General features: G+C 48.8%; 1 protein-coding gene across 1 annotated transcript; it reads left to right on the top strand.

Moving 5' to 3' along the window:
* Window positions 1-5249: 5249 nt before the first annotated feature.
* Window positions 5250-8606, top strand: JR316_0010721 (GATA-binding factor 1-A; the record flags this gene model as incomplete). Its single annotated transcript, XM_047896386.1, has 7 exons — window positions 5250-5279; window positions 5381-5446; window positions 5498-5670; window positions 5736-7104; window positions 7219-7309; window positions 7379-7454; window positions 7535-8606. 7 exons carry the CDS (start codon window positions 5250-5252, stop codon window positions 8604-8606), a joined length of 2877 nt encoding a protein of 958 aa, XP_047744431.1.
* Between the last annotated feature and the right edge of the window lie 3711 nt (window positions 8607-12317).

Here is a 12317-nt window from a genome sequence, read left to right as displayed (position 1 = left end):
AAGTATCAAATTCAGGTAGAGTCACAGGGTCTCGATGCGCTTCTGGCAGACCATAAACCATTAGGTTTTGAATATATACCGCCTTGATTTCTGCAACCATAGCATGTCTACAAATAGAGTTGCTCCTCTGCCCAATCTGTGAGCCAACGGTGTATCGTTGCGTCTAAAACAAACTGCTGGAATATGTATGGCAGAGTCAAGCAAGTCCCACCTTGCTGCCAACACACCAGGAAATATGATCATGTCTGTTTCACTGGTCTGCATTACTGCCTAATGCTGCTCCCGGTCTTACAAACGCTTTCTACACCATCTCAAGATGTTCGGAAATCATAGAATATTTGCGCAAATTTTGCGAGGATAATGACTAATTTAGAGAGTGCTGGTAAACTTGCACATTAGGAATAAAAACAAGCAGAAGGGTGGAAGTTATGTATAACACTCAAATTTCTATTACTTTGTTTTAAACAGTGCCTGAATCGGCGGTGAGAAAGCCTTGCCTGGTGCCTGACTGCCCCTGACGTAGAGAGCGCTCACGTGATTATGTGACTCTACGCGTTCAGGTAAGTGATGCGTGTACCGGCAATCAATTCATCACCGCTACTTCCAACTTCATCTCGATTTCATCGATGTCAAATCCGTGCTTTATCCTCAAACCTTTTTCGTCCTCTAATCAACTACACTAATGGTGGATATTGCGAGCACCAAGCCTAGAACTTGAGTCGAACATCAATCCCCCATAACATCTTCAAACTTGACTCATATTGGACTTGCAACGTGAGCTCAACAAAACATGGAACGTTCATCCCTTAGGAGAGACTTATCATCTGTGTCAGTCCATACGCTATTAGGAATACTGCACTACTACACTGATGCCATGGTCATACGTCGCTCTTAGGATGTGATTCTATATAAGTTCTACGGAAGCAAGGCCGAAACCGGAAAAGTGCAATGTCCACGTAGTGTGAGTCCCTTTTCTATTTTGCCTGGTTCTCCGTATCAACCTCACTCGGGTATATATAGAACAATACGAACTTTGGACTGTCCTCCTTTGTGTCAGGACTTACGACATTTTAAAGATGTTAGTTGGTTTTAGGTCATTTTTGTTTGCTCAATTGATTTTCTAACTGAGCCTTTTTTATCAAGGAACAGATTCTGGACTTATGATAGTCCCTAAACCCACAACCCGCAATGTAAACATTGATCAACTTCGATTTGACGAACGCTCTCGATCCGAGCTCATTGAAGTTTCCCCGCGCTTGAGCGAAAAAACGTAAACTGTGCAAGTGCTTCCGATCCTCGATCGCTCCCGTTTCATAAATTTGGGCGATTGACTACGATAATCTCGCCATCAAACAGATCTCGACGTATCCAGCGGAGTTGGTCAGAGTGAGAACAAGAATGGTTTTTTCGTCTCTTCCGCTGTGTCCAATCCATCCATCCATCGATATGATAGTAGATCAAACGCGATATCGCGTTAGCCCGACGGGGGTGGATGTTCTCCTTCAAAACACGCAAGAGGCTGTCTTCTCCCCTTTCCTACTTCTCCTCCACCACAACACGTTGCAAGCACAACTCGCACCCCTCCACGATGAAACAACCCATAATTCCAACATGATGTCCAACAAGAGACCCATACAAAAGCGGATACCAGAAAAGTAGATTCGGTAGCGCTTCCAAAGCGTCCTGCGCGTATAAAGCTCCCTGCTATGTGATTTCACAGAAGAGACGTACGACATGAGGCTGCTGCACACCAGTCTTGCACTTCCGTCTGTATTGACAATTGACCTGCTGAGGTCCTCGTTGACCTCATCCCATCTTTTCGCAGATTCATGTAACTCTAAAACTTAAAGCGACAGCGTGTTCGTGGTCTTTCGTAGGTCTCGGATGAGACGTCTGTATGATTAATCTGCATCCTTTTCTCCGATTCCGAATCCGATTCCGAGTGCCATTCGTCGTGCCCTCTAACGCTCTCCGAGTAAGGTGGAACGCTCTATGCGGAGCCAGCTCACGTCTGTGATAGCCAATGCAATCATTGTGAATGTGATCAATGTCAACGACCGGGTAAGCTGTTCAACCTGCGTTTGTGCTGTAGTGCATTCTAACCCTTTTTGTTTATTGGAAACATCATGCTCTTCCGGCCGTTTACTTTAGCTCATTCGCTACGCCTACGATGTTGACTGGCTCGATAAGCATGTCTAACATTATCACTTAACCACTAGTATGTTATCGCCGCACGAGGCATTCGAAGGAAGATCCGCGAACAGCAGAAGTCTCTCCCCTCCCGTTGGTTTCTCGCGCATTTCCATAGCTATCGCCTCAGGCTATGGATAATGATATTCTCAATGGCATATCCCGAAAGCGACACGACACTAGCACTCGACAGTGACATCCGGGTCGCGATAGCATTCCGTGTTTCGATAAAGATACTCCGGGGGTGGCATTCCTTTGCTTTGTGCGACTGGTATCGGATAATCTGTTCCACGACAAACGTGAGCAAGGCTGTTTTTATCTCGCTGTTCCTCCTCGCAATCATGTCGCGATTGCGGGCTTCTGTCACTTGGCTTTGCTTCTCCTTTAGTGATGAGGGCTCAGAAGGGAAAATAAAGAAAGAAGCAGACTAGTGACGATCCATTTGCTTTGCTATTCTTCCTGGTTTCCATCAAGCCATCATGATGTGAAGACAATGAACCCGGTGGGACACATCGGCACGCCCTTCCCGAATGCTTACACCAGCCTAGCCCTCTAGAATCACAAACCCCACAATATCCCATTTCTGATGTCTCTGGCACACCGCAAATCCAAACTGCTGACAGAAACGCGCATGCCATTGGTGTTCTCTCTCTTGGCTTGGCTGGCGTGATGGATTTATTGCACTTCGAGTTTGATGGTTTTTGTCTTTTTTTCGTCAAGCACGGCCCGATTTGCAAATGCCTCTGGGGCCGAATTCATTCTAGGTTATGAAACCTGGTACGGGCAGCTACGCCCTGCGCCCTGCGCGTCCCGCCTGGGCTGTCGGTAATTGGCTGCCGTCAGCAAAAGACCAGTTGCATGATCTCTATGGCGCACGTTATGGGGCTTGGCTCGTGGCTTAAGCGCGAACTTGGCTATTCACAATTTCCCGTTCGGGAAACTCGGACATAAGGAGACAGCGGCTACCTATATGGTGGATCACCTGTTTTTTCTCATCTCAGAGAGGACTGTGGGCTGTCTATTATGCTCTGATGCTCGTGGTGGACGGTGGCTTAAGCTTACCCCGCATCCTGCATAGTGATGATTAACACACTCTTGCTTCTTCATCGGCCATCCTGCTCGGGCGCGTCCTCTCCCCACCAGTCCTTTTGCGCTTGGGGTTTGGTGCAATTTGAAGAGCCTTTTCTGGGATGGATTAACCCCTGTCCATGACATCATTCACATCATGCGCTTGTGGCGAACATGGCCCGGCTCGACTCCCCAAAGCATTCGAGGCTATCAAGTGTGCATTGGATCTTCGCGGGAACGGCTCAATGCCCATTCTTGATTATTGATCACGACATGAGGGACGTGGTGCCTGGTTCGGTTCCTCTCGGGCGGTTCGATTTCTCGGCTCGAGAGAGTATGACTCATGACGAGTCTCTCTCAGAATTCTTTGGGAGATATGGCTTATTTTAGACGTGACAGCTTATCGATGGACATCGAAGGATAGATGCGGTAGGTCGAGTTGTGTGGGAAGCAAACACACAAAACTCGCAAGTCTCCAGAGTGGCCAATTAGCAAAATGGGAAGTTGGCAAAGCCGTTATCGATCAAGTGGCCCGGACTTCTATGCTGTGGGTTGCCAGTTTTCCATTCGGTGGGGTATGGTATTATAATTTATGGTTTCAGTGGCTATGTTGGGGATGGGGTATTCTGTGGCGGTTGGATGGACTAATGGTACCATGGTTTGGGTTGGCTTTATTGTCGCTTCTGTTCTTTCTTTTTTCTTTTTTACCTTTCGCTCGTACCCGCAGTGTCCGGTCTTGTGTCTGATCTCTTAACACTGGTATGTATTTGTATCCAAGGAGTGTTCTATAGGACTCTTCAGATGGTGGACCCTCTTCCCCTTCCCTTTAATTCTCCCTTGTATCTTCTCTCGCTTGCTGCACGGTACGGGAGCTGTTTAGTTAATATGCATCTGTCGTGCTTTTTGACTCGATTCGTGAGTGGGAGTCGGCGGTGGATTGTTCATTTCTTGTTTCGATACAATGGAAAGGGTCCTTGTATGTTTTACGTTTGTGTGCCAACATTGCCCGGCGGTCAGATGCAGCCCGCGGATCTGTCGTGCTTGGGGCAGATTTTTCGTTGCGTTTCGTGGCTGTCATGACTTCTTATGATGCCTCTCTCTCGCGAGGTATCGCTCGAGCAGGTGTATGCGTGTATGTTTTTTTTAGTTGATCGCGGTTTCACCCATAGATACGGTCTTTGTATAGATTCGATTAGCAACGTATTGCTACTAGTAGGGGTACATGTACTGTGATGCATCGAGGAGGAAGCCAACGTTCGTTGGTTGATATGTTAATTCTCGTATCTATGTCAGTGTCAAGATTCAATGTTATCACCTCGAGGCTGGTGCGTTGTGGAAATCGCGATGAATCCTCGCAAATGAAAACGGTAGTCTTAGAATAGCCAGTGTACGTATTATGGTGCCTGCTCAGAATAGAGAAGTGGGAGGGCCCTGAGACAGACTCGGGACTCGGAGGACAGAGAGCTTGGAAGCGCTCGAGGGTCCGTGTCCGGGGCGTTGGTGGGCCTTGGGACGCAGGATGAGCGTAAAGATAATTATGTGCTCATGGTGTAGAATAAAGTTGGTTATTAGTGATATAAGGCGGGTTAAATTGGAATAGCGTGCGCTGAAGAATAAGGATATGATATTGGAGGCGCGCAAGAGATGATAGCCGGGCGCGGTATCAGCGATGGCAGCCTCGAGGCAAGGGAATGTGGGAGGGAGGGTCGCGTGATAGAGGCAGGGCAGTGGGCATTATTACTGCTCTGCGATATGTTTTCTGTGTTAATGAACGAGACGGAAGAAGATCGGGGAAAACGAACCGGTTCAGACTGTGGATCGGCATTCGGCTCGAGATAACTTGTTTTCTACAATTTGGAATAAATGGGTATTTGCAACGTGCATCAAAGCCGAGTTTGGTTCAGCTGAGCACCGTCTGCCTATAACCCATCTCGCTCTCCCTCGCCATCCCCGTTCCCCTTTCTCTCTCTGCCGCCCAGTCTTTGCTGCTAATGCCCTCTATCCTCAATCTCAAGTTCAAAGTTGGTCGCCTTTGTGCAACCGATCTTTTTCTTTGATCGTGTTCACTCATTTTTTTTCCCTTTTTTTTTCCCTTTCTTTTTGCTCCCGTTGCTCTCTTTAGGGAAACAAGTCTTTTGTCGCGTTCAGCAACCTCAATGACACAGAATCTCTGACCAAGACATGGAAGGTCTGTCTTCTGAACCCCGATCTTCTATTCTCGCCGTCTCATTCCTCTCAGGTCTGTACCAAGGTCGCCAGTTACCTCGAACAGGGCCAAAGACTCGAGAACTTGAGCTGGAGGCTATGGCATCTCCAGAACCTCATGGTCGACACCGACAATGCAAGATCAAAGCGTGAGTTCAAGAAGCTCAGTAAGTGCATGGGCGACAAGCTCGACAAGGAGAAGGGGCGGTACGTCGCTAAGCGCCCTATATCAAATAACCCTTGACCCTAACGTTTTTTCGGCGTCTCTACAGGAGCATAGAGGAGCTGGAGGCCCCCGACTTCAAACGCAACCACTCCACCGACATGATCAGGCAGCGCGCAGTCGAAAAGGAGCGCAGCCGCGAAGCCAGCCAGAACGCCCAACCTGGCACAATTAAGCGCATGCAGTTCACTTTCAGCGTCGATCAGCCAGCCCAGTCGCTCTCAACGGCGCCTGTGAAGAAGCCAGACACCAAGCCTTCTTCCGAGTTCTCCAAGCGAGCACGAGCTCCCAAGGTCACTCAGGAGGACACTGTCATGGCCGATGGTGACGCCCCTGCCACCACCGCCACAGCTCCCGCGACTTCGACTTCGACTTCGACGACTACTACTACCACGACTGCTACCAACACGACTGCATCCTCATCTACTGCCTCTCTTCACTTCCCTGGACTTTTCAACAACAATTTTGGCCCATCTGCATTACTTTACGCCACACCTACTGTCACGAACCGCATGAATTACGGCGAAGGGTTCAACCCCTCTGGAAACACCGACCAGTTCAGTATCTCCCGTCCTACCATCGAGCTAGCTCTCGATGATCTTCTATTTAATGACGATTCCTCCAACGAAAGCAACCACGATGGTGACGCCACTCACACTGTTTCTGACTGGTCTTCCCAGATTGCCGAAGCCATTTCTTCCACCACCGCAGAAAACAAGTCTGCGCCTGCCGCCCACACAGATGGTGCGGCTGAAAAAGTCGACGCTCCTGCTCCTGCCCAATCCACCAACGCAGGTCCTCAACAGGACGTCGTCATGGGCACCTATAACGCCCCTGTCACATCTTCCGCGCCTTCGACTTCCGCCCCAGTGGCCACCAGCCCTGTTCCCGTTACTACCAGCGCACCTACAGTTCCTTCGCTCTCCACCCTCTCGTATCTCACCAAGGTACCCATGAGGACGTTCAATATTCCGACAGAAGAAGAACTTGTTGCTGCCGCCGCCGTCAGCGAAGATGAAGACATTGATCAACTCTCCCCAGCGCCCAGCACTGCGCGCAAGCTCTCTGCGTTCAGACATCTTCCTCCCGTCTCTCAGACGGTCAAGGATATCTTGCCAGAAACTGTTTCTCCTTCACGCATTAATTCTATCTACGGCACGCGCTCGAGCACGCCCACCGGAAGGCCAACTCTCACTTTGCGCACGCAAACGGTCACTCGGTCTGCCAACCCCGGGGCGACTGCCACCAGCCTGAACCCTGCACTGCTGCGAGGCGGCCCTGGATCGACTTTGGGTAACTCTGCACCCGGCGGCCTCAAGGCCGAATGCTCAAACTGCGGTGCCACACATACTCCTCTATGGAGAAGGGGACTCAACGATGAGCTGAACTGCAACGCATGTGGTCTCTACTGCAAGCTGGTTCGTGATCTTTTCTTTTTTTTTCCTTCTCTTCTTCTTTGTCTTAGCGTTGTCGCAATTTTTTCTCGTGCTAATTATATGTTTTGTGTGTATTTTTTCTGGTTCTTTTCACAGCACAAGCGACCTCGCCCCAAGAGCATGCGCAATTCTCATGGAGAGAGTAGAGCTTCGGCCACGCCTCGTCAGGAAGCAGTAGATGTCATGGGTAAGTTCTGCTGTCCACTGCCGAAAGTGCCGCGCTTTATTGAAAATCAAGTTCGGCCCTCAGTGGCAGCTCAATGCTACAACTGCCATACAACGGCGACTCCTCTCTGGAGAAAAGACGACGAGGGCAAGACGGTCTGCAATGCGTACGTTTTTATTTTGATATTATCTTTGCGATTATCTCCTATCCCCTTTTGCTAAAAACAAAATTCTTTCTCATGAACAGTTGTGGGTTGTACTACAAGTTGCACGGTTCAGCGCGGCCTATCTCCATGAAGTCCGATGTCATCCGTAAACGCTCTAGACATGATGCTCGACGGTCCGGTAATGGCACTGAAGATACACCCTCTGCGAGCCCTGGCGTCAGCCGCCGCACGTCTCCAGTTCGAGATGGATCACCCACTCTGGCCCCGGACTCGACCACACAGATGACGTATGAATACACGGACGACGGCGAGTACCGTAACACCACATCGTCATCCGAGCTTCTTGGCGCCTTGGGCGGCAGTACTGACAGCGCACAAGCGCCTAACTACGGTGGCCCGAACCCCTTCCAGCTCGCATACCCTGGTCCCTACCATCCCGATTACCTCATGACACTCTACGGCAACATCGCCTCCGACGCATTGCCCTTCCACAACAATGATTCTCCCGCTGACGCTGAACTTACTCTCAGCCCGCGCTCGACGAAGCGTCGCCGCATGAGCACGGATTCAACGTCCGAGCCACCCTCGTCCGCTGTTTCGTTTGGCTCGTACAGCGGCGACAGCTTCAGCTCGACGTCATCCGCATCTACGTCTCACTCGAAGCGGGCGTCGATGGAGTTCCCGTTCAGCACGTATAACAGCAACGGGACGATTAACCAGGGTCCTGCACTTCGTGGCTCGGGCAACACGTTCTGGCACCCGCCCATGATGCCTCAGAGCAACACCGACAACGAGCCGGGCCTGTTCAACTCCGGTACAAGCAGCGAGGCGAATAGCAGCAGCAGCAGCACGTCGGCGTCGTCCTCCGCAGGAGCGAATGCCAGCGGGAGCGCGAGCAGTGCGAGCGGAAGTAATAGCACCAGCAGCAGCAGCAGCAGTGTCAGCAGCAGCAGTGGTGCGGCCGATGAGGATTCACCTATGGATTACTTGCACCATCCACCGATGGCTCTGCAGGATGAGGAGAGCCTTTTCTCTACGTACTTGCACCCGCCGATGGCGCTGTCGGAGGAGTCAAACAAGGGCAGTCCGGAGAGCAGCGCGAGCAGCTCCAGTGGAATCGGCTCTGGGATGTTTGAGTCGTATTTCCAGTGAGGTGCTCGGGTGATATTTGCCGATGTTCTCTTTTCTTGTCCGCTCTGTTGTTAAGCGACCGCTGCGTGTGCTTGCTGTCTTTGGGCAGCTGGGCTGTTCGGAGTAGCGCATGAAGCCCAGTATCGTCGTCTCCGCTGTCTTGTTTTCATTCGTGGATCTTCTTTTTGGGGGCATGTGTGTCATCGTTTTGTTGCTTTTTTGCTTTTACATTCCCAGCGGACTTTCTCTCCATCTCTCCATCTTTTTCTCTCTCCATCATGGACTGATTCCAAACACATTACATTGCATGGTTCTCGTTCTCTGTCGCATATATTTCTTTCCTCCGTCCGTCCGCAATTCCCATCTTCGTTTCCGCCTACGACCGTTCCACGACCACGACCCCTTTTCCTGTCGCAATTGTTCAATGTTCCCCTCGTCATCGTCCTCATCTGGATCTCTAACTTAGATTCCAACTTTTTTTTTACTTCCTCACTCCTAAATTTTTTTTTCTTTTATCATCGCATTGCTTTCGAGCTCCAAACTTCTCTTTTCCTCCTTTTCATTTTTTTGTCACCCCTATCCAGCATCTCATGGTCCCCAGCATACAGCAATTCTCGCATTTTTCCATATTGTCCGTCTCAGCAATCACTTCATCTTTTACGACTTCCATCATCATCATCGACATGCTATGCTTCTTTCCTCTTTTTTTTGCAACTATATCTATACATGCAACCCAATCGCGTGTTCGGGCGATTATCCATCCATTCGCCGACATGTCACCACCCACTACCTTGAACGACTACCCTGACCAACCAACGATCGTCTTCAGTCGTTGTCGCCCGTCGTCGTCCCTGCAGCGTGGATGCTTTCTCTTCATACCGATTTAGGTGTACATTTTTGTTTCTACGTTTACGCAGAATCAAAACGAACAAAGAGAGAAATCACTGGCACTTCCGTTGTGTGCTTCATGCTTGACTCCGACTGCTCCTCTACACCTCCAACACTCTAACACCATGACCTAACTAACCATTCAACTGCTTGGTCGATTCCCTTTTCTTCCTGTCTCTGTTCCTTTCTTGGTTATCTTGTCTTTTTCATTTTTTTCTCCTCTTTTTCATCTTCCTCGGCTCGACCATGCATCATCGTCATCATCATCACTTGTCTGATTTGCGTCTGTAGCACATACACATTTCATATACCTCTTTTCTCTTCTTTCTTTTCCTCTCTCTCTCCGCCTCTCAACATTACTGTATACCGAGTCTCCTATCCCTATCGCGAAGGGCTTGCGCGTTCCCGAGTCCCCAAAAGAGAAGAAAAAAGCATCTCCTGTCTTATCCTCAATCAATCCAAACCAACGACGAAATGATTATCTATTTAAAATTTTCCTTTTTCCTCCTCTTTCTTTCTTCTCATTTATCGCATCGAGCCCCTCTCCTCGACCGAGCCTCTCTGCCCCAACACCTGTGTATATTACGCGTAGTTCGTGTTATAGTTATTTACTTATCAATCAACATAGTGCGCTTTGTGTTTATTTAAATTCTCTTTTTTTTTTGGTCCGAGTTGCGTTGCAGGTGTACGAGTTTTTTTGTACGTCTGTGATTCGATTCGATTTCAAATAGGAGATTATTTTTTTTTTTGACTTCTGGACTTGTGTGAAGTCTCTGTGTTGTGGGTGCAATTCCTATTTTTTGATGTATTACGGGTACTGATATGCACTCCTATGTTTTTTTTGGCTGTGATATAGTCACCCGGAGCGACCTCGAAGATAAAGAACAAGTAAGGATCATTACTGACTAAATTAACAGTGGGATATCTCTACCTCGGATGATCCATGGTTGTTCACGACGACGACGTGTCCTACTACCATCTTCACCAAAGTCACAACGTGGACACCAATTGTCTGCATCGCAATAAATGCGGTTACGGTACGGTGATACGATTCCATTTCTGTGCCGTGCCTTCGCGAATTCGCACAGGCTTATTATTGTGTTCCACGATTCCACTCCATCATTTCTGCGTGGACAGACTGCGTAGACGTGCGTCGTGTCAATGTGCAGCACTGTGCAAGCGTGCTCCCTCCCAGCAACCTGTTCACGAATCACCGCACCCTGGAATCACCACGTCGAATTTTTTTTTCGAGCAGAGAAACGATTTTGCCGCTCCGCTGATCCGATGGCAAGGACAAATTCGAACACCACCCTCTCTTTTTTTCACAAGTTCTTCAGAGGTTCCATTCTGCGCATCAGATTCTCGTTGTGTCAGGGAAGTGCACTAATGATTGGATTTGCGTTTAGAATGCACCGGCTTTGCTTCTCCTCGTACGACGCGCACGGGCAGAGATAGCATGCTGCTGTACAGCATACAACAATCTCTCTGCAAGCACCTGCGCGACTTTCTTTATTCGTGGAGTTGCTAGTGGAAAGATCCGTCGTTAATTTGGATGCCAGCATGTCCGTCCACCAAAAATTCACCTATTCGATTCAGTGGTTATTCATGGAAACCCGTAATAATCATCAAGTCGTTGTGCAGGGTGGGGTTCGAGCATGGCTCCTTCGAAGCTAAAAATTTAAGCCTTGTGGGCGAAGTTGGATGTTGGGGCATAGGGTTAAACACGAATACACTCCGCTCGGCAAATTGAAGGTGAGGGCCCTTGATCGTCTGGCAAGTCTGCCGCGACCCTTTTCGCCTTATGCAAAATACGCATGAGCTTCACACATACGTGACCAGTGTCCCTTTGCTTTTCAGCCGTTTGCATAACTATCTACCTCGTGTAGTATATACGGCGTTTCGTGGGTAGCCCCGCCGGTCGTGTTCTGATTTTTTATGGAATTTCTCCCCTATCTTCTTTCTTGACGAAGCTTCTTTTTTTCCTTTTTTCAAATTTGCTCATGCTGCATCATGCAAGGCCTGGTATCTGCCTCCGTGTACATTCAAAAAATGCTCACGGATGTTCACCAAAGATGCGGATTTGTGTCGAAGGGCCAATGTACTGGTGCTAGCTATGTGTCAGTGGAAGTAAAAGATGTGAGCACCCTTGGATTCTTCACCAATTCTTCAACGGTTGTCGTTTCTATGATTACTTTCGAAATAGTCTAGAAGCGTCAACTGTCATGATATATGCATCACTGAGCGTGTAAATTATGAACTGGGGCCCTCATATTCTCCTGTCGATTTTGTCAGCACTTTTCGACTTCTGCGGCAGAGTCACATGCGTTGATAGGATTCAAAAATAACTCCACACCGAGTACAATCTTCGCTAATATCCAAAAGGTCACCGGCGATGATCTCTCTTCGCTGTTCACGGGATAGATCAATGCATTAGTTTGACACTGCGATAACGATACTACTTATCTCAAGAAGACTAAGATGTGGATAAGAGTATTTGTCAAATTCCAGAACTACAGATATCAGAAACTTCAAATTCATGCCATCTGTATGTTGCCAAGCGTCCACATGAAAGCTGCTGACGCTTAAGAGACCTTGGCGGCGGTTTGCAGCGGGGTAACTGCGCTTTCAAGGTTTTCGTAACGGCCATAGCATCCTGCATCAAACACGCGTGTAGATTTGTTTAGTATCTAGTCAGACATCGTCCAAAGGTCTTGTTCAGAGGCCCATGGGTGGGTCAAGGGTTGGAGAAGGTGAACCATCTACTAAGCCGAGTTGTTTGATAGCTTGATGATGATTTTCACTTCATGGCTCAACCTTGGTCCTGTTTGATGGTTCTTCGACGCA

This window comes from Psilocybe cubensis, chromosome 10 (genome assembly GCF_017499595.1).
Source record: "Psilocybe cubensis strain MGC-MH-2018 chromosome 10, whole genome shotgun sequence".
Classification (NCBI taxonomy): Eukaryota; Fungi; Basidiomycota; class Agaricomycetes; order Agaricales; family Agrocybaceae; genus Psilocybe; species Psilocybe cubensis.
This window is presented reverse-complemented; position numbering and strand designations above follow the sequence as displayed.